The sequence below is a fragment of the Rousettus aegyptiacus genome, unplaced genomic scaffold (assembly GCF_014176215.1).
Source record: "Rousettus aegyptiacus isolate mRouAeg1 unplaced genomic scaffold, mRouAeg1.p scaffold_m13_p_17, whole genome shotgun sequence".
Lineage (NCBI taxonomy): Eukaryota > Metazoa > Chordata > Mammalia > Chiroptera > Pteropodidae > Rousettus > Rousettus aegyptiacus.
The window spans coordinates 35,342,679-35,362,642 of NW_023416292.1; the positions used below are offsets into that span (position 1 = coordinate 35,342,679).

Sequence of the window (19,964 nt, forward strand, 5' to 3'; positions counted from 1 at the left end):
CAACCAATAGGAGGCAGGCACAAGGGCGGGCTGAAGGGGTCATAGGCGCACGCGCAGTTGGGAGCGGGGTCTCGCTTCTGCGGCGGTGTGGGTGAATAGAGTGGTGGTGCGCTCGTGTTGGCTCTCAAAATCCCCGCGTAGCCGCTATCGACTTTTCCAGCCCTCGCCATGTTCCTCACCCGGTCTGAGTACGACAGGTGTGTGTGGCGGGGGGTGGGAATGGGGTCGGGGTTATGGGTGGGCAGGCAGGCCAAGGGCCCAGCCTCGGCCTGGGTTCTGCCGTGTCATGGGGGCTCCCCAGGTACTTAAGTCTGGTCCAGCCTGGGGATATCTTGCGCTCCGAGCCGCCCACTGTGATTCCCTAAGCTAGACTTGCGCCAGTCGGCCACACTTGTCCTACCGCTGAGTCACTGCTGGGTCCTAACTCGGTGCGGAAGCGAGAAGCTTTGCTTTGTGCTTGGGGAAGAAAGTTGAGGGGCCAGGACTCTGACCTTTAACCCGGAGAAGGCCAAGGGTTACCCCCTTTCCATTTCATCTTTTCGTGCTACCTGGAAGAAAAAGCATTAGAGTGTAATTTAATGGGTTTGATAATTTCAGCTCCTTCCTTCTAGAACAGTCTCGTTTTCCATTTCTTAGTAATGAGAATAGAGCAGCCTTTTCTTTGATTGAGATGTAGTAGGGCATGTAGGATGTATAGTTACTGCAAAATCGCGAAGACAGTCTCAACTCTGCCCAGATACAGGGTCTGGAGTCTGATTTTATAGGAGCTGGCATTTAGAGTGGTTTGCAAAAGTTTTCTCATCGTGCTGATTCCACTACACCTACGCTCTTTTGGCGTTTTAAAGAGTTTTAAACAAGTTATTTTAAGTGTGTGTTGAAGGCCAGACGTTTTCGAAATCAAAGTTGTGAGATTGTTGTATTTACTTTAAAAAAACTTTTGGGTCTTGGAAATGTTAAGTAATATTAAATTATACATATTTATACTGTAGACATTTTTACTTTCAGTTTTCGTTTTAATCAGTTTTCACACAGCTTTTTTTTTTCTTTCTTTTAAGCCAGGAAAGCAGATGTTTTCTTTGTACTAGGTGGCTTGAGAAGCTGATTTCTTGTCAAGTATACTTTGATACTGTCAAAAGTTTTTATCATCTGGAACTACCACTTTTTTATCCTTTTGCATACATAGAAGATGTATGTGAAGTTTTAAAACTGACATTTTATCCTACTGTCCTGTGAAATAACTGTTACTCAATATTTAGCTTCCAGAGCATTGATGAGAATCATCTTTGGGTGATGATAAACTTTTGAGTTAGGGTGTGTGTGATGGAAGTTGATATCCTTATCAGAAAGCCTTTATTAAGGTTTTGTGATAATTTAACATCTTTATTGCCACTTCGTGCTGTTCATTTTTGTATCTGCCCAAGAATGCCTAAAATATTACTATTTTTTATTCAAAAATTAGCTAATATATTTGAATGCTGTGTTCAAGGCACTGTTCTAGTTGCTAGTCATACAGCAGTGAACAAAATTAAGATCCTTGCTTTCATGGGAGACTGTCTTTTAAAGAACTACAGTATGAATCTGAAATATATTCATGTCAGAGAAATTCAAGTCAACAGTATGGCGATCTTGATGAGAGAAATTACATTCAATAATAGGGGATCATGGAAAACTCACAAAGGAGCTGATATTTGAATCTTGAGAAAGCAAGATTTGAATAAATATGGGGAGTGAGAGTCAACACTTTCGAGACAGAGAATATAGGATGAACAGAGGGGCGGTGGGAAAGTGCATGTTTCCTAAATAGTGCATGTTTGGGAAATTCCAGTCTGTTTGGCACATATGATACATGTTTGAGAATAGTGGGAGATATGGGGAAAACCAGGATGGTCCTAGATATTGAATAGTTTTTAATGTTAGGTTAAGAAGTTTGGGTCTTACTCTGTAGGTAACTCTGTGCCATTAATTCATTTAAAGAAGTTATATGATCATATTTGTGTTTTATAGATATTAATTGACTGGATTAAGAGAAAGAATGAGTAAATACCAGAAGGATATTACAGTGGTTAGGTGAAAGGTAACGAGGGCATTGAGAATGGGAGGTAGAGAGTGTCGAGTTACTGTGGAGGAGAAATTGATGTAACTTGGCATATGGTCGATATGGGAAAGATAGGGAAAAATGAGTCCAATCATTTAAAATTTTCTAGCTTGGAGAACTGGGAGATTGGAGGTGTTTTAAAATAAAAATGAAGTAGGAATAGCAGGAGATGGAGCTGATTTTGTAGAGATGGCTGAATTTAAAGATATTTCAAACTAGAAAATGTTGAGTGTTCAGTGCTAATGGGATATCCAAGTGGAAATGCTCAGGAGGCATTTAGATTAATAAGGGAAGAGGTCAGACCGGTAATAGAGATTTGGAAGTCGGAGTTGGTACTTGACATAAATGAAATAACCCATGAAAACAGTAAAGTTTGAGAAGAGGGTCAAGAATAGAGCCCCATATTATGGAGGATGGAGTAATACATACTAGGTTGAAATTCTTGAATTAGGGTAAAAATGCTACATTCACATAGTACATTATACTTTACAAAGTTCTTACATACTCCATGCAATTCAGTAGTAATTAACTTGTGACAGGCAGGATAGGGTTTTCTGATTTTTTGTTTTTCCATTTGAGGGAATTAAAGCTAGTAAGTAGCAGAACTAGAACTTAATCCCAGCTCTTCTGTCCTTGGACTTTTCTCTCATTTTAAAAAATGTGTTCTTACAGTCCTAAACTTTTTAAATGATCTTAGGGATATTAACTCTGGAGTAAAAGGGAGGCTGGAATGGTGGGATTCTCCTTCTGCCTTAGATTTAGCCAGAATAGTTCCCAGAGACAGTTTAGTGGAATAGTTGAAAACTTGGTCACTGTAGTCAGACTGCCTAAATTCTAATTCCAGCTCTGCCTCTTAGATGCTGAGCAACTTTGGGCAAATTACTTAAACCTTTGTGCCTCAACTTTCTCATCTGTAAAATAGTATTTATGTTAGATGACTACTTCGTAGAATTGTTTTGAAGATTAAGTGAGTCAAATCATTTAAAGGTTTATAACAGTGCCAGGCATATAGTAGATATGTAGTAAATGTCAACTTGTATTATCTGTTCTATATTTTGGGGATATATATACATTTTTTTTTGAAAAAGTTTTTGATAAAACAAATTTGTATACTACATCATTTCTATACTACATCATGTTACATATTTAAAAATCTCAGACTCTGTAAACCAAGGATCATAACTATTTTCATTCATTTGCTCAGATATTTTTAAAGTGTCCAATGTGTGCTGAAAGGTTTTATAGCTAAGACCATAATTGATGTGTCTTCTCCATAGAGATTTCCAGCAAACTGGAACAAGGAAAGGTGAGGAGTGTTTTAGAGACAAAAGCAGTCAGTCATGGAATTGGTATAAATATATATTCAGTGAATTAACTGGATTAAGCTTTAGGAACCCACAGATCTCAGTCTGTCGTTAATACTAATTTATACAAATAAATAGAGAAATGTACCTGTGATTGACTTTTACTAAAAAGTAACATATTAACATCAAATGCACATGATGGGAAGAGGATAAGGATAAATGCCCATTTTCTTGGGAATTGCCTGATAGTTTTGAGGCATGAATTTATTGAAGGAATTCCAGATTGATTCAGGATTGAGGCAGAAAGTCACCTGCCCTCGTTTGATCAGTTCGAAGACTCTCTGAGTGGGGTAGAAGTGTTCTGTGTGTTGAAAAGCTGTTATGTGCAAGAAAATAACTACAGATTGTTGTGGGCAAAGGAGAATAATGACAACATGCACATCTCGTAGCCTTCTGAGCTAGATGTCAGGAAACTTAGTTTACTGTCTCTGTACTTATTTTTCCTGACAGTTTTTAACACTACTTTTTTTTTTTTTTAATTATAGAGGTGTGAATACTTTTTCTCCTGAAGGAAGATTATTTCAAGTGGAATATGCCATCGAGGCTATCAAGGTACAGTATCAAGTGGCATGATTTTTTAATTTCACGGCAACCTAATGCTTTGCTGGAAGACCATTTAGAGTAAATCTGTTTTAGCTATTCCTTTAGAAATGTTCTTAATCTCTTTTTAACCAAACACTATTAACCATTTTAGTAACAATTTCAATCCCATTTCTAAGACCTATTTTAAAACTTTTTGAACATATAACTGTTTCGTAATTACGTAAGGAGTCTTTTCTCAGTTGATTGGAGGGACATGTTTGTGTTTATAAACTTGGCTATAAAGAAAACATGTAGAAGCCCAGAGTTAGCACCTGGGAGATTTTTAACACATCATTTAATTTATCACCTGTATTCTCGTCGTTAAAATTATAAATTTGTACTAGACCTTTCGGGACTGATAAGAGAGATGTGTTCTGTAATCTAGTAACAAAATTGAATAGTTCAAACCAGTATTCAAAAATTGGTTAGAAAGTAAGCTAAAGTTAGTTATTATGTAGGATCTATATTTGTTGTTAGGTTATGATAATCTAGATTCCAGGCATCAGTATTTTTAAGGACTCCCTAGTGATTCTGCTATCTAGCAAGGGTTGAGAATCACTGATCTAGTCCAGCTCTTCACTCCATGTTTCAGTCACCTCTCCATTCTCACAGCTTTTACAAATATCTAGTGACAGTATTTTCTCACCAGATAACTCATTCTCTTTGAAAACAGTTCATAATGGTTTAGAAATTTATCTTTGTATTGAATCAGAAGTCTAGCTTCCTGAATTTCCTTCAGGTGGTCCTAGTTTTATCCTTGAACCACACAGGATGTTAAACCTCTTCCATAACACAGTTTCACACATAATTGAGAAGAGCTATTGTATTTCTTTCTAAGCTACCTCTTCTAGAAGTGTATTGGTGGCAACGGTTGTATGAGAATCTGGAAAAGGGGAAGAAAGATTCTAGTAGTTGAAGACATACACGTGAAGATGGAAGCATTGTGGTAGATAATGGGACAGAAAATGATGGGCCAGCGACAAGGGCCTATTTCTTCTTTTGACCATCTTTGCTCTGCATTGAAACCATACATTACTATGAAGTACAAGACCATCACAATTCCAAGCTGTGACATTTATATTGAGCCTCAGCTAAGACAACAGTTCTGCATGCCAAGAGCAGTCCTCATTTTGGGAAGTTCTCCTTTTAGCCTCTTACTGCTAGTAATTTCCAGATTGCTTAATGATAATGAGATGGTATCTAATCTGTAGCGGTTGGTTGGGCTGGGATAGCAATAGTGATATGGCCCTTAGTGGAGGCGACTTACCCTATGTGAAAATTCAGGCTCTTTGGCCTTTGAACAGCTGATTGTTGCCTTGGCAACTTATGATTAGCCAATGAGAAAGCAGTTTGATAATTGTAAAGATTTAGTAGTATGAAAGGAGCTGGAGAAATGACTAAAAATGGCTGTAGAAATTATTGTGTAGAGGTACCATAACGGGTGGAGTGGGTAAGATATAGCCAGCAGAGGCGGAAGAAAAAATGCCTTTAGAGTAGCATTGTTGGGGGAAGGAGTGGAAATCTGTGACGGTGTCCAAATTACTGTATTACACTGAACATCTGGACGTTGATTACTGCACTAGTGAGTTATATTAAAGAAATACTACTGAGTCAGTTCATATGTTCCCTCTCTTTCTTCCCCTCCCCAGCCCCCACCAAGGGAAGAGGGCTGGAGTTAAGGCAGAATTGTAATATTGAAATATCGGGGGGTAAATGGAAGTGTAAGAAATAAAATCATCTTGATTTTGAGATAGGTTTTATAAAATAGCTTGTCTCATGCAGGCTATTTTGTATGTCAAATGTATTTGCATAATAATTCATGGAATTCTTTGGAATCCTTTGCAATAACAGGCTCTAGGAGTCTGATGCTCACACCGGCAGTGATTGCTTTGTACAACTAACTAAAGATAATGGTAATTTAGAGGAGTGAGCACATACAGGCTTGAAAGGCTTTTGAATGATGGGTAGATTCAGATAGGCAGAGGGAAGCGTGTGTTCTAGGGGAGACAGCATGAGCAGAGATGCAAGGGTAGCGGATGATACGGCTTGAGAAAATGGGTTGGGCTGTACATGAGGGATTTTATTGGAGAATAATCAGTAATAAGTTAGAAGAGAAAAGTATGATTAGGTTTTGAGGGCTCTGGAATCTTATTTAGATTTTGTGTTATAGGCAGTATAGGAAGATACTAGTTTTTCCAGAGTGAAGAAATATGATGAAAATAGAATTTTATTAGATCAGTCAGGCCATAACATGAAAGATACATTGGGTGAAAAATTAAACGTGAGGAGATTTAAGTTAGGAGCCTGTCGAAGTAATCTAGGCATATAAGAATAACTAACATTGGTCAGTCATTTATTATGTGCTAAGCACCATTAAAAGCATTTTATGTATTGTATTTATCCTTCTCGATGTAGGTATTATTATCCACATTTTGTAGATAAGGAAACTGAGACATATCAGGGTAGGTGACGGGGATGGTGGCATTGAGATGCAGATATAAAATTAAGCTATATTGTGAGCTGCTAGTGACCTCGAAAAATTAAGTTAATATTTTTATGTAGGTGGTGTGTTTGTCCTCCCCCCCCCGTCCCTTGTCCCCCTTCCGCCACCTACCCTGGTCCCCACTTTTTTAAAGTAAATTTATTTCCTGGTGGTCATATAGATTGAGGAATATCACCTTTTGGAACAGATTAAGATAGCAGAGGTGAAAAGAAACCAGGTCCAGAAAAAAAGAGTTTTATTACTTCCTTGCCCACTATGTTTTAGAACTTTAGAATCTGCCTCTGTCCAAAATATTGGCATTAGAGGTGATCATTTTCCAAATATTTTCAAGACCTTATTGAACTTCCCTTTCAGAAGCTCAAAATTCTGTAAATCAGTGCCCTTTCCATTAAAGGAACAGTACCTTAGTTATTAGGGTGCTTCTCCTTTCTCTGGGTACTAGCTATGGCCAAATGAGGTGTTGGTCTTGTGAAGATCTACAGAGAGTCCTGGTGAGTATTGTGACTGTTCTTCGACCTGTACATGATAACCACAACATGTTTCTCTTTAGCTTGGTTCTACAGCTATTGGAATCCAGACCTCAGAGGGTGTGTGCTTAGCTGTGGAGAAGAGAATTACCTCCCCACTCATGGAGCCAAGCAGCATTGAGAAAATTGTAGAGATTGATGCTCACATAGGTAAGGAGTGGGGAAAAGCTGCTCTGTAGAGTTTGGCCTAGGTTAATTACTCGTCTTTGATGTTTCATTATGTGAATTATGTGAATTTCTTATCCCCTTGTTACCTGTCGATTTCCTGGCAGTAGGCCAGTGTGCATAATATAGGAGTAGGAAGCAGTTGTAGGACTCATTCAAACCCAGAAGGTCCTTTCTCCCTCAAAGTTAGACTTGGCAGATGTGATGGTTGTTGAAATAAATAAGGTTGAATCATTGGCCAGTTCCTTATGATGGCTGGGTCTTCACGGATGCATAACATTAGCCCTGGTAGCAGGTCACCAGGAACAGAGGGTTCTGATGATGCAGAGAATTGAAGACCTTCAGAGTGACCAGCTTCAGAGAGTAGAAGAATGATGACTTTGACCAGATCAGTCCTCTGCCTCCGCTTTCAGATGCATGTTTTTACTCCCTGTCTCTCCCTGTTTCTCTTTTTTTTTTGCATCTGTTATAATTCCCTGCCTTAACTTCTGGTACCATTTAGTAAGTAGTTCTACTTATGTATAACATTGCATTTTATTTGGCCATCTAAATTTATTTAACCTACCTAGTCACCTAATTAATGAAACATTGGTAAAATAATTAATTGCTACCAAGTTCTGTGGTAACTCTGGGAGCTTGACATTTTCTCTTTCATAGGTATAGAAATTGGGATTTAAGATTAGAACATTGTATCTGCTTTATCTCAAATTACCTGTCTTTTAGAGGTAGGTCAGTGTCACTTCATTCAAGAAATTGAGAGCCTGCTATGTGCTAGACATGATGCTAGTCACCAGGGATACAACGAGGAATGAGACATAGCCCTTGTCTTCTAGGAGCATACTGTCTAATCATGAAGGTGGATATGTAAATAAGCAAATGCAACTAAGTGATGTAGGTATTAAGAAAGGCTAGAGTATGTGCTCAGTAGGTGTGCTGAGGAGGACATAATTAACTTTGTCAGGGGCCAGTGGTGGTAGGGCTTTCAGAAATGGATTCATAAAAGTGATGCAGAGCTGAGTTGAATTCTAAAAGAAAGGAAATGTTTACCAAAGAGCAAGTGTCTGGGTGTTGCAGGGGAGAGCATTCTAGTCAGAGAGAATAGAAATGAGCAAAGCCTTGGTGGTGTGAAATATGAAATACTGGCACAAGTATCTTGGTATGACTGGGAGATGGACTGTAGCAAGAAATGACTCTGGAATCAGATAGTCCTTTTTACCATGCCAAAGAGCTGAAACTTGATCTTCTTGTATTCGTGGAAAGGGTTTTAAACATTGAGGTAATATGATCAGGTTATGATTTTGGAAAGACCATTCTGGTAACAGTGTTGAAGGTAGAGTGAAGGGGCCTGAGACTAGAGGCAGCAAGGCCAGGTAAGAAATTTTTAAAAATCCAAAGAGTCAATGAGGGCTTTAACCAAGGCCAGGGCTAGAGAACAGAGAGGTAAGGACTAATGCCAGACAGGTTAATCAGATAGAGATAGATAGAATTTAGGATTCGATTGCTTGTGGAGACCAAGGAATATGGAGTCTAGAAGGAAAATAACTTGATTTGAGTCTGTGGTATACCCAAGTAGATATATTAAAGGAATCTGGATCCTTATAGGTCCGAAACATGGGAACATGACCCAGGCTGGAGATTTAGATTTGAGTCATGGCATATAAAGTAACAGCCATAACCCTAGCATCTTGGACCATCAGACAAGTTTTCCTTCTAATTTAATTAGTTGGTTTCTATTTGGTTGGGGAGAGAAAAGTTTCGATTTTATTCTAGGTTCTTCCATCATAGCTGTTAGTGACGTGGTTATATTTTTCCTTATTTCTCTTGTCGGGGTGTTGGTGTTTGCTTAGTTTGAAGGTGTATCATGATCTACGGAGTGCCGAAGGGATGCTTAAGAATGTCATGTGTGGAAATTCATGTTTCATGAGCTGTTCTCTGCCTTCTATCTTACTAGCTGGACTTCTGTGCCATTGCGGATTTTTTTTATTTGTTTATGATATAATTGTACTTTGTGTTCAGTGCAGATGATTTCCTGTCTAGTCTCTCGGTTATATTGCTATGGGATTTCTGAATGGCTGCCATTATTCCACTCCAGAATTTCTGTATTTCCTGAGTGGATGAAAGAGTTTTACAAGGATTTGGTCACTGGGTCACTGTTGCTTTTACATTGCAGGTTGTGCCATGAGTGGGCTAATTGCTGACGCTAAGACTTTAATTGATAAAGCCAGAGTGGAGACACAGGTAAAATCAGCATCACCTCTCATTTTTGCCACGATGCTTGAGTTGATAGTGATATAATAGCTGTCTGAGCTGCATTGTAGGACTCTGTGTTAATATCAGATGTAGCTCTTCGGAGTGATTGGAGTAGAATTCCTAGTTATAACTTTATGGTGCTTGAGGTCCCGCCATCCAACCATTGCAGCTTTAAGGAAGCCGTGGTAAATAGTGCTCACAGTCTCTTGCTTCTTTTTGATTTGCGTTATGTAAAGCGAGCGGTGTGCTGCACTCTGTTCCCTAATTGACTTTCTGTAGAAGCACCATAGCTGGAGGTAAACACAGCTAAAGGACATTCTCCCTCCAGCCGCCTTTGCTGCTGGGCTTGCAAATAACAGCTCTCCCGTGGTGAGTAATGATATGTACCAGGTGACAAATACTGGCCAGGAATAGTGATTTTTTTTTTTTAACTGAGCACCTGCTGCCTGGAGAGTAGATGAGTAAGAAAAAAATAAATGATGGGTAAAAAATTTTGTACTTATTTGCAAGTTTGCCGTGAATACTTATGTAAGAATGTCATTTAATTTAAACACCAACAGAGTGATAAGGTCTTTGAGGGAAGGTAGCACCCAGCTATTAGCAGTCTCTTCTTGAAAAGACCAGCCTTGGTGCTGTGAGGGGTTCACTGTTTTTTGAGGGAATATCTGCTAGTCTGTCATTGCTGACAGTCCTTTCAATATAAGAGCTGTTTCTCTTCCTCTCACGTGGTCCCAGGCGTTCGAGTTTAGTGTTAAGGGAAACACACTGGAACTTGAGCCTTTAGTTTCCAAGCACAGTTTGAAGGGGAAGGGGACCGTGTGCGGTGAGATGGCGGGCTGCTTTCATGCCCTTCCTATTTGAAAGGCAGACCATGCTTTGCTCTTTTTCTAGAACCACTGGTTCACGTACAATGAGACAATGACAGTGGAGAGTGTGACCCAGGCTGTGTCCAATCTTGCTCTGCAGTTTGGAGAAGAAGATGCAGACCCAGGTGCCATGGTGGGTGTGATGCTTGCGTCATGTTTTCTTGCGGGTCTGTGGGAAATGGGAATCTGTCCTCTGAACATATCTTTCTCAGCCCCTCTCGTCCCTCTGCTTCATAGCCATTTATCTTAATACCTCTTGTTTTTTGGTTCTAGTCTCGTCCGTTTGGAGTAGCGCTGTTGTTTGGAGGAGTTGATGAGAAAGGACCTCAGCTGTAAGAACCATTTTGCCATTTTTTCCTGCCTCCTTTTAGGGAGAATTATTGTAATTTGGGATGGGGCCTGGTAGTTTAAATCATCTGGGAAGATTATTGTAGAGCTGTGAAAAGCAAAGGTCTTCTAACTCTGAAGTTAAGTGATTCTGTGCTGTTTATACAAAGACAGATTTGGGGATTCTCTGAAGAACTCCCCTATTGGATTCAGTCCTAATTCTGGAAAGGATTAGAAGTAACTTTGTCACTGTAGTCAGGATGTGTTTTAGAGCTTTGCTTTGGAATGTTAATTTAACCTCTGTTCTCAAATATTGTTTAGATAGTTATACACAAGTACCATATGCATATGTAATATACTACACTTCTAAATCTCTGAGAAAGCTATTAGTTTTCTTAAACACTTTTTAAAAGATCTCATTTCTCCAGGCATAGAACATCTTTGCAATCTGTGCCTCAGTATTTTGGTGGTTTCCTGGGTGCAGGCCAAGAATTTATATTTTTTAGTGAGACATTCGTTACATAAAAAATGCCACCACTCTTAAGCACTTTAATCCTCTTTTGGGCGTTTTTGCAGGTTTCATATGGACCCATCTGGGACCTTTGTACAGTGTGATGCTCGAGCAATTGGCTCTGCTTCAGAGGGTGCCCAGAGCTCATTGCAAGAAGTTTACCACAAGGTAATTAAGAATTCTCACACGTTTTATTTTTTTGTTATTTTAAATAAAGATGTAACTTACCTACAACAAAATGTATACATCTTAAGAATTTGGCTTTCTATGAGTTTTGACAATTGTATAACAGCCTTGTAACCACTACCTAAAATAAGATATAAAACACTTCTGTTACCCCAAAATGCTCCAGTCCATCTCTCATGTTTCCTTACAACCAGGGTTACCATGATAGATTAGTTTTGTCTGTCCTTCTACCTTTTATAAATGAAATCATACAGTTCATATTTTTGTCTGCCTTTTTTTTGTTTAACATACCACTCTTGAGATCCGTCCATGGGTTTGCACATATCAGTAGTTTTTTGCTGAGTGGTATGCCATGGTATAGATGTGCCACAATTTATTTATCCTTCATCTTCATAGCTCTACTTAACAGTAAGGATTTATACTTAGTCATCTGGCTCTTGAAGCAAATAAGCATTTAGGAATTTTTATCTATGTGGGATGGGAAGACTTGATTTTGGATAACTTCTTGTGGTCAAAGGCTGCCGTATTCATCATTCAGGTGGTTTGTATAGGGACGTCTGCTCACATCAACCCCTAAAGTACTGATTTTATATGTGGAAGAAATGAGGAACACTAAGGTGAAAAAGATTTTCTAAGCCATTGGGCCACCTTTGTAGATCGTTTGGTAATGATTATTCATTGATATCACCAATATTGTCTTGCTTCTAAATTAAAAGAAGGTAACTAGAGAATATAGCCCTTTCCCCTTCTTCAGAGATCACTTACCATTTGAAAGTTGGTGTCTTCGTTCTAGTTCAAAATAAGAGTTTTTTTTTCTTCTGAATGAATATTCTACTTATTTACCGTTCACTTGAATTCTGGAGATACTTGTAATGCACTATACATATTAAGATATTTGCTGAATCATTTCTGCAGGAATATATAGGGGAAATCTTTGAAGGAAAGAGGGATTATGTATAATTAATAGCTATTTTTCCCTTCTTTGTTTCAAGTCTATGACACTGAAAGAAGCCATCAAATCTTCACTCATCATCCTCAAACAAGTAATGGAGGAGAAGCTGAATGCAACTAACATAGAGGTATATTTCTGTTTTATTGTTTTTTATTTAGATATCATAGTTCCCATTGCTAAAGATTGAATAGATCAAGGTAATCACATTTTTATATGCTTAGTTCTTAAGAAGTTACTGATATTCTTTGAATAGCAACTTAGTTGAGTGGTAAAGGTAGAAGCCAGACTTCCATGAGTTAGAATGAAAGGGAGGTGCTGCTTTCTCAAGACGTTACTATTAACAGCAGAAGGCAGCTTTATAGAAAAGGATTTTTGCTTTTCTAAGGATTGGGAAAGACTTGAAAATACTTTTATAGACTGAGAAGAAACTAGAAATGTAGAAATAATGTTAAAAGAAATAGAAGCAGAGGTTAGATAGTGATGTAGGATAGATAATCAAGAGGAGGCAAGGCATGGTACAAATGAAGGAGTTGCTTTCGAAAAGAGAATTCATTTAGCATTATGTTGAATACCCATTGTATGCTAGGTACTATGCTAAGTACCAGGGATACAGACACAGAAAATTCAATTCCCATTCAAGTTGTATACTTTGTAGTGTAAAGGACATACAGATAATAACAGCTTGGGGTGAGAACTTCCATAACAGCAATAAGAATGAATTGTCCCGAGAACACGTAACTTATACTGGGGCATTAGGAAAGCTTACTGGAAGAGGGTGATGTCTGCAGAAAGGAAGAGAACGGTACTCCAGGAAGAGGGAACAGCCATCTGCAGAGGCTCAAAGATGTAAAATAACATTATGCATAAAAGGGAGCTTTAAGGGTTTTGTCTGAACGCTGGGGTGTGAGATACACGTAAGATAGGGAGATAGCAAGAGATGACACTGGAAAGGCATGGACCAGATTCTCAGTGCCCTTGTGTAGGATGCCAAGAGGTTATAGGAGAAAAGGAGGTATTGATGAGTAAAGGGTAAGTCAGTTTGGAGGTGAATTGGGAGAGAAGTCCTGTATTACCTTGGTGCTTGTTAGATCACCTGCTGCGGGTGGGTGAACGCAACAGTGAAATTAAGAGAATGGGAAATATTTGGAAAAGTCAGTTGGATGGCAAAAAGGGAAAACAGGGATGAGTAATAAGATCACTAGCTGAGGCTGGAATCACAAAACAAATTGTTGTAGAAAGTCAGGATAGTGGTTCCCTTTGGAGGCATAGTATGTATGTATGTATGTATGTATGTATATTATATTTCAGTTTTTTTTTAAGGGAACTGAGGCTTGTAAACACAAATCAGTAATTAAACCAGTCATCACTTACCAGGATATTTGTCAGCTGTATTCAGCGTAGACTGAGAAAACGTATGTTTGGGTTGGTCCCTGGCGGAGGATTGACTGGTTGGTTATGGGCAGAAGAGTGGAGAGTGCTGGAGGGCGGTGTTGGTGAATGTGTCACCAACGGAGCCAGGTTGCGTAGGCTGCAGAGACGGGGTCAGAATTGGATTCTGAAACAACAGGCTGGCCAAAGGAAGGTCTGAGAGGAGTCGAAGAGAGGATTGGGGGTGGCGTGGGAGTGGTCATTTGGTTTGCTCCTTGAGCAGTAATGGGGAGAAGAGGGCTAGGAGTGGAAATGGAAGAACTTACCTCATAGATATGTTGTTTCCCCCCCACTTCTTCGCAAAAATTTGAAGATACTTCCCTTTCTTTGCCAATCTCTGAGACAACAAGGTGCAACATATGCAGTGATAACCCCTCTGACCCTTAGGCGGGATTTTGTCATTTCCTTTGGTGCTGAATGAAATAGGATCTTGGCATTTTTGCTGAGACTAAGTCCTTGCCACCTCAGGTGTAGCTCTGCTGGTCTCACGGTGGAGGTCCGGAGGCTGGCTTGCATCATTGAAACTGCAGACACGTGTGCTCTTTCAGTTTCCCTGCGACTGCAGTGCTGCTGTGAAGAGAGGTGTGTGTCGTCTGTGCTCGCCCGTCAGCTGCTTTCGGCCCTGACTATAGTTTTTCTTCACATTGAAAAAGGACGCTTCACTTGTCCACGACTGTTTAGTCCACCAGTGCTCCAACTCCTGGTGTCCAAACCTGACTATTCGTCCGTCTTTGGATATGAGGCTCAGGCGTCTGTATTTTTGAAATCTCATTGGACGATTCTGATGGTCAGTCTCAGAAGGTCAGGGAGCCACTGCTCTGAAGGCCGTCCTCCTCTATCTCTTGTTAGGCCCCTGTGCCATCAGTTGTCCCTTGGATCAGTGGCCTCTCCTTCTTGGTAACCACTTTCCCCTCAAAATCAGGAAGTTTCCAAGTGGCATCATTCTTTGGAAAAACAAAAACAAAACCCGTCATTAACCCTTTCTTTCCTCTAAGCAGTATCATCTTTTTTTTTTTTTTTAAAAAAAAGATCAACTTTGTTAGGGTATAATGTACATCCTGTAAAAGGTACCCATTTTAATTATATAGGTCATTGGATTTTGACAATGATAATTCATTGTCTGCTACCACAGTCAAGATAGGAAATGTCTCCATCATCCCCAGAAGTTTCCTCTTGTCCCTTTTCAGTCACTTCCTTTCTGCCACTCTGCTTTTTGTTACTATAGATTTGTTTTGCATGTTCTAGAATCTCATTTAAATGGATCACATAGTGTGTACTCTTTTGCGTCTGACTCTTTTCACTCAGCATGATGATTCTGAGATTCCTCCATGTTGCATGTTGAGTACTCTCCATTCATCCTGTTTTTTAACCTTTATCGTTGGGTTTATTCCAAACAGAAACTACATTCATTGTCTTCACTGCCTCACCTCATTTATTCCTTAATCACTAATGTTTGTTTCTGTTCTTATTATTTCCTTGAAACTGCTTCTTACTAAGAAAGCTCCTGTTTGTCAGATTTCATGTGCACTTTTTAGACCTGTTATTTGACCTTTCGGAAGCAGACACCTCAAATTTTTGACAGTTGTAAAACTAAACTTGTTATCTTTCCTGAAAGCCATTTTCTTTTCTCTTATTGCTAATCCTGATTGATAACACAAACATTGTACCTTCATTCACAGCAGAAACCTGGAAGGCTTCCTTTTCCCTTCACTGAATTGTGTCTTTGCCTCATAAATAAATCAGTGCCCCTTCGTCCCTTCTACTTTCAGTGCCTTCTTTTGTTCAGGTCCTGATTTTCCTCCTGCCTCTAACCTTGTTTTCCTCCATTTCATTCCATTTTCCCCCATCGTGCTACTGAAGTTGCTTTTCTGAATTGCATATCTAATCTTGATTGTGCTTAAAAAAATTTTTTCTGACTCCTGCCATAAGATAAATTCCAAACTTCTTTTCATGGCAAAACAACTACTTCTTAATTTGTGTTAAATCTGGCAGGCACCTTGGTAATAAGCATTTTACGTGCAATTATTTCTTTTAATCCTCACAACAACTCTATAGATATGTATTTCTATTTCCATTTTACAGAAGAGGAAACAGGCTTTGAGAGGATAGGATACTGTCCAAAATGACAAAATTGGTAAATGGTGGAGTCAGGATTTGAACCCAGGTCTGATTTTGAGTCCTGTCTGTCTGGGCTCTGACCTCCTACTCTCCATTTCATCTCATTCCATATACAACCTCTCCTCTAGCCGTTCAAAATTACTTTTAGTTTTGCAAATACATCATCTTGTTTTATGCTTTTATGCAATTGCACAGTCTGCCCTTCTGCTCCTCAGTTGTCTTGTCCACTGTTACCACGCATCAAGACTTAACGCTCAAGATTGCTTCTCCTTGAAGTCTTCCTTGACTCCTCCTAGATCACTTCTTGTGCCTCCACTGTACATGCCCTCGGCTCTGTTATAACACTTACCCGACATTGAGTGCCCTTGGTGTCGAGCACCTTAGCCAGAGACTTTCTTCACCTTTGGATCCCTGTGCCTTGTACAACTAGTACACAGGTGCTGAGTCATTAATTATTGATTGAATCATGAAAGAAAATACCTTTTACCTACCTCACAGAGGTTTTTCAAAAGTGAGATAAATAGAACAGTATCTTTCATATACTTTTGTAAATGAATTTATCATTATGCAAAGGCAAGGGGTTGTTTTTACTTGTCTAGTGATGAGTACCTTCCTGAAAGCAGTGCTTTTCAAAGCCTGTTAGTGTTGATTTGCAGCCTGGTTCTGTGGGACTGTTCTAGTAAGAGTTTTCCCAGTTTCTGTTTCTTAGCTCCTGTGATGGTTTCAGAGGACTAGTCTGTGAGTCGTCATTGATTTGACAAAAAAATTTTGTAGGCCCTCTTCTCTCGTTTATTGACCTTATATTGTCTGTCCTCATGTCCTTTAGAGAAGCAGTAATAACATGTATTTTAATTTCTTTGAACTAGAACTCAAGGTTTCTGTGGACATGAATGGATTATTTAACATATATTTCGCAAATATATTTGGGACTCTTATGATAGTTCATGTAATTGGATAGATGGCTTCAGAGATTTGAGTGGAGACTGCAGGCTCTGAGAACATATTTTAGGCTGTTCCCAGACCAGATCTTCAGGTGTTTTAAGATGTAGTCTTTTTCTAAATTTTACCTGTAGATAAGACAAATAATAAATACTGTGTGACTGGACTGTGCCAATTATGGAAGTTTTCAAATTATATTAAACATCAGTAATAAATATTACTTAAAAGGCCCTACCTAGTATGTTTAATTTTAAAGTTAAAGACAATATGAGGAAATGACATTTAAAACAAATAAAACACCTAAGCTTTTTAGGCACATGTGAAGTGACACCTGTTCCTTAGTATTACCCCAAAATGTGGGACTATGTTGTTAGCAGAGATGATAGAAAACTTGATAGTTTTAAATTTGAAATTAACCATGTTTTGACCCTAGCTTTTTATTATTTTTATTATTTAAATAGATAATAATCTGGACTACTACTAACTTCAGTCACAACAGATTTCCTGTCATTGTTAATGGAACCTTTTTATGGCCAGTCCTTTTAAGAAACAAAGCAAAATAGAACGACTTTTTGTTGTTAGGTCGCCATATGACTAACTTTAGAGAAAATAATATCAAACAAAAAATAGTTAACAATTATTTTGTGCTTATTATAATGTTCTAGGTACCTAGATTTAATCGTCGGAACTACTCTGAGTTGGGCACCATCATTGTCCCCATTTTACTGATGGAAATTGAGGCACAGAGTGGCCAAGTAACCTGAGGTCACACACACAAGCTTGACTTGCCAAGTGTGTAAATATGCTTTTAATATATTTCTAAAGGAATCTTTAACAGAAAAAAACACTGACCCCATGTAATTTGCTGTCGCTTTTGTGATCCTTGTTGAAGTAACTTCAAGAAGTGACAGTGACACCAACACCAGGCATCTGGTTAACTACGATGTTGTGCGTTCACCTCAAAATAGAAAATTTGGTCAATAAGAATTTTTATTTTGGAGTTGGGGAGCTATTTTCGGAAGCCGTCGCCGGAAAGGCTATCCCTGGACCAGCAGAGCCCTTCGTTCCCAAGGAACAGCTGCGGAAGCAGCAGGCTAATCGAGCCCAGCGTGTTAACCCTTCTGTTTTCTTTGCAGCTAGCCACTGTGCAGCCTGGCCAGAATTTCCACATGTTCACAAAGGAGGAGCTCGAAGAGGTTATCAAGGACATTTAAGGAAGCGTGATCCTCAGAGCTTCTCTGGGACAGTTTCAGTTCTCCTAATTGCCCTTAACTTTTATTTCCAGCTCCTTTTCCTTGGAAAATCTCCACTATATGTGCATTTTTTTATGATGTCTGTACATAAAGGCAGTTCTGAAATAAAGAAAAATTTAAAGTATTTGTTAATAGACTATTCTAATGCAGTCGTTTATTGAAGCTGCTTATGTTAGGGAGCAAAAAGGATAGTAGTATTCATATCCCTACCCTCTCAGAGTGTCTATTCTGAAATCATTTTAGTGGTGTGCTACAACAGAATCAACTATATCTTGCGTTCCTGAGTGTTGGCAATGAACTCAAACTAATCCAGCTCCTCCCAGTGGTTTAAGATGTTAAATCTTGTAATTTTAATCCTATAGTTAATCTTGAGTAAACAGGTATGTTTGCTGCTTTTCTTATATGAAGGAGATGCTACTAATTAATTGACCATCAAAAGAACATGTTTTGAGGTTCTCCCCAAACCCTGAGGAACAGTTAGAATACACCAGCTATGATGCTGTACCAGTTCTAGTGTCTTAACAATTTGAAAAGAGATTTTAAAAAAATTTAGTTAAAAATAATAAAAATTGAATTCAGTTACGAATGAGTATGAGAGAATGGTATAATTCTTCAGTAGTTTATATTATACACTTTGGAATGTACAATGAACTTCCATTCGAGCTGCCATCATATAACTGGTTGAGATTAAAGAATCAGTCTATTGGAGCCTCAAAAATGGCCATATGAAGTAGATCTCATTATCGTATTTAACGTGAAGAATGTAAGGCTATGTGACTGGACAGAAAATTAAGTTGTTAGGAACTAACTCAGATTTTCTGGTTTCAGATCATCAACTCTTGGTTTTACAATGCCAGGTCCTTGGAAGTCTAGACACCTACTGAGTAATGGGGAAATCTATCCAGATTCGAAATGTACTTGCACTGTCCACAATATGGCTAATCAACATGTGGATAATGCAGAATTGATTGTGTATTGTCTTCATTAACATTTGTAGGAAGTTCTACTCTGTGATGTCACAATAAATTCAGATGATTTAAGTAGGCTGAATTTATATTAAACTCACCGTATTTCCAGCACAAAACAGCTTGTGCTTATATACATTTGGAAACTCCTATGACGGGAAATACTTAGAAGAAAAGAATTTTGCCCTAGACATACACATAAGGAAAGTATGGGAACTATATTGTCACTAATGTTCGGAAGACTGACTTCTACTGATTTTAGCCCTGTTCTTAAATAAAAGATCATGATCATGAGATTAGTTTCTCTTATGTTCACCTATTATCAAATTCTAATAGAAGATGCCTTTGAAGAATCCTGTGTCAGCTTCCATTTATTCCAATTTAAGAAATCTGTTGAGTATCTACTTACTATATGCCAAGTAATGCATTAGGCCTTGGGGATAGACCTGTGAAAATAGCAGAAATGGTCTTTGCTCCCATAAAGCTTCCAGGGGGGAGAATTAGACAACAAACAATATGTTCTCTAACTTAGTGTAGGTTAATGTGGGAATGGCCAAAACATGCTGCTTTAGGGAGAGGTGAGAGTTGTGTCTCTGAATCACCTGTATTACCTAGGGAAAAGAAACCCAAGTAGTAAAGAAAAGCTCTTAGCGTATGTCTTGGCTTTTGCACCGTTTTCCCTCCCGTGGCCTGCGCAGTGTATCCGTACCCTAGGCAACTGCTAACAGTAAATGTCAAAGCCTCTATAATTCTAATTTTAGAATTTGTGAAAAGATAGAATTATAGCATTCTTGAGAGAGAACTTTAGTTTTCTGTAGAATTTAAAAACTTTCTACAAGTTTTTTTCTTGTGTCCAATTTAAATAGTGAAATGATCTTATTAGGAAAAGCAACAGTTTTGTGATACGTAACTAATTTCTATTCATCTCTCTGC

At 38.7% G+C, this 19,964-nt stretch overlaps 1 protein-coding gene across 1 annotated transcript; it reads left to right on the forward strand.

Moving 5' to 3' along the window:
- Nucleotides 1-46: 46 nt before the first annotated feature.
- PSMA5 (proteasome 20S subunit alpha 5) lies at nt 47-18,200 on the forward strand. The gene is made up of 9 exons (XM_016155624.2): nt 47-197; nt 3,945-4,011; nt 7,095-7,221; nt 9,407-9,474; nt 10,378-10,485; nt 10,626-10,684; nt 11,256-11,358; nt 12,369-12,455; nt 17,950-18,200. Exons 1-9 carry the CDS (start codon nt 169-171, stop codon nt 18,025-18,027), a joined length of 726 nt encoding a protein of 241 aa, XP_016011110.1. The 5' UTR covers nt 47-168; the 3' UTR covers nt 18,028-18,200.
- The last annotated feature ends 1,764 nt before the right edge of the window (nt 18,201-19,964 follow it).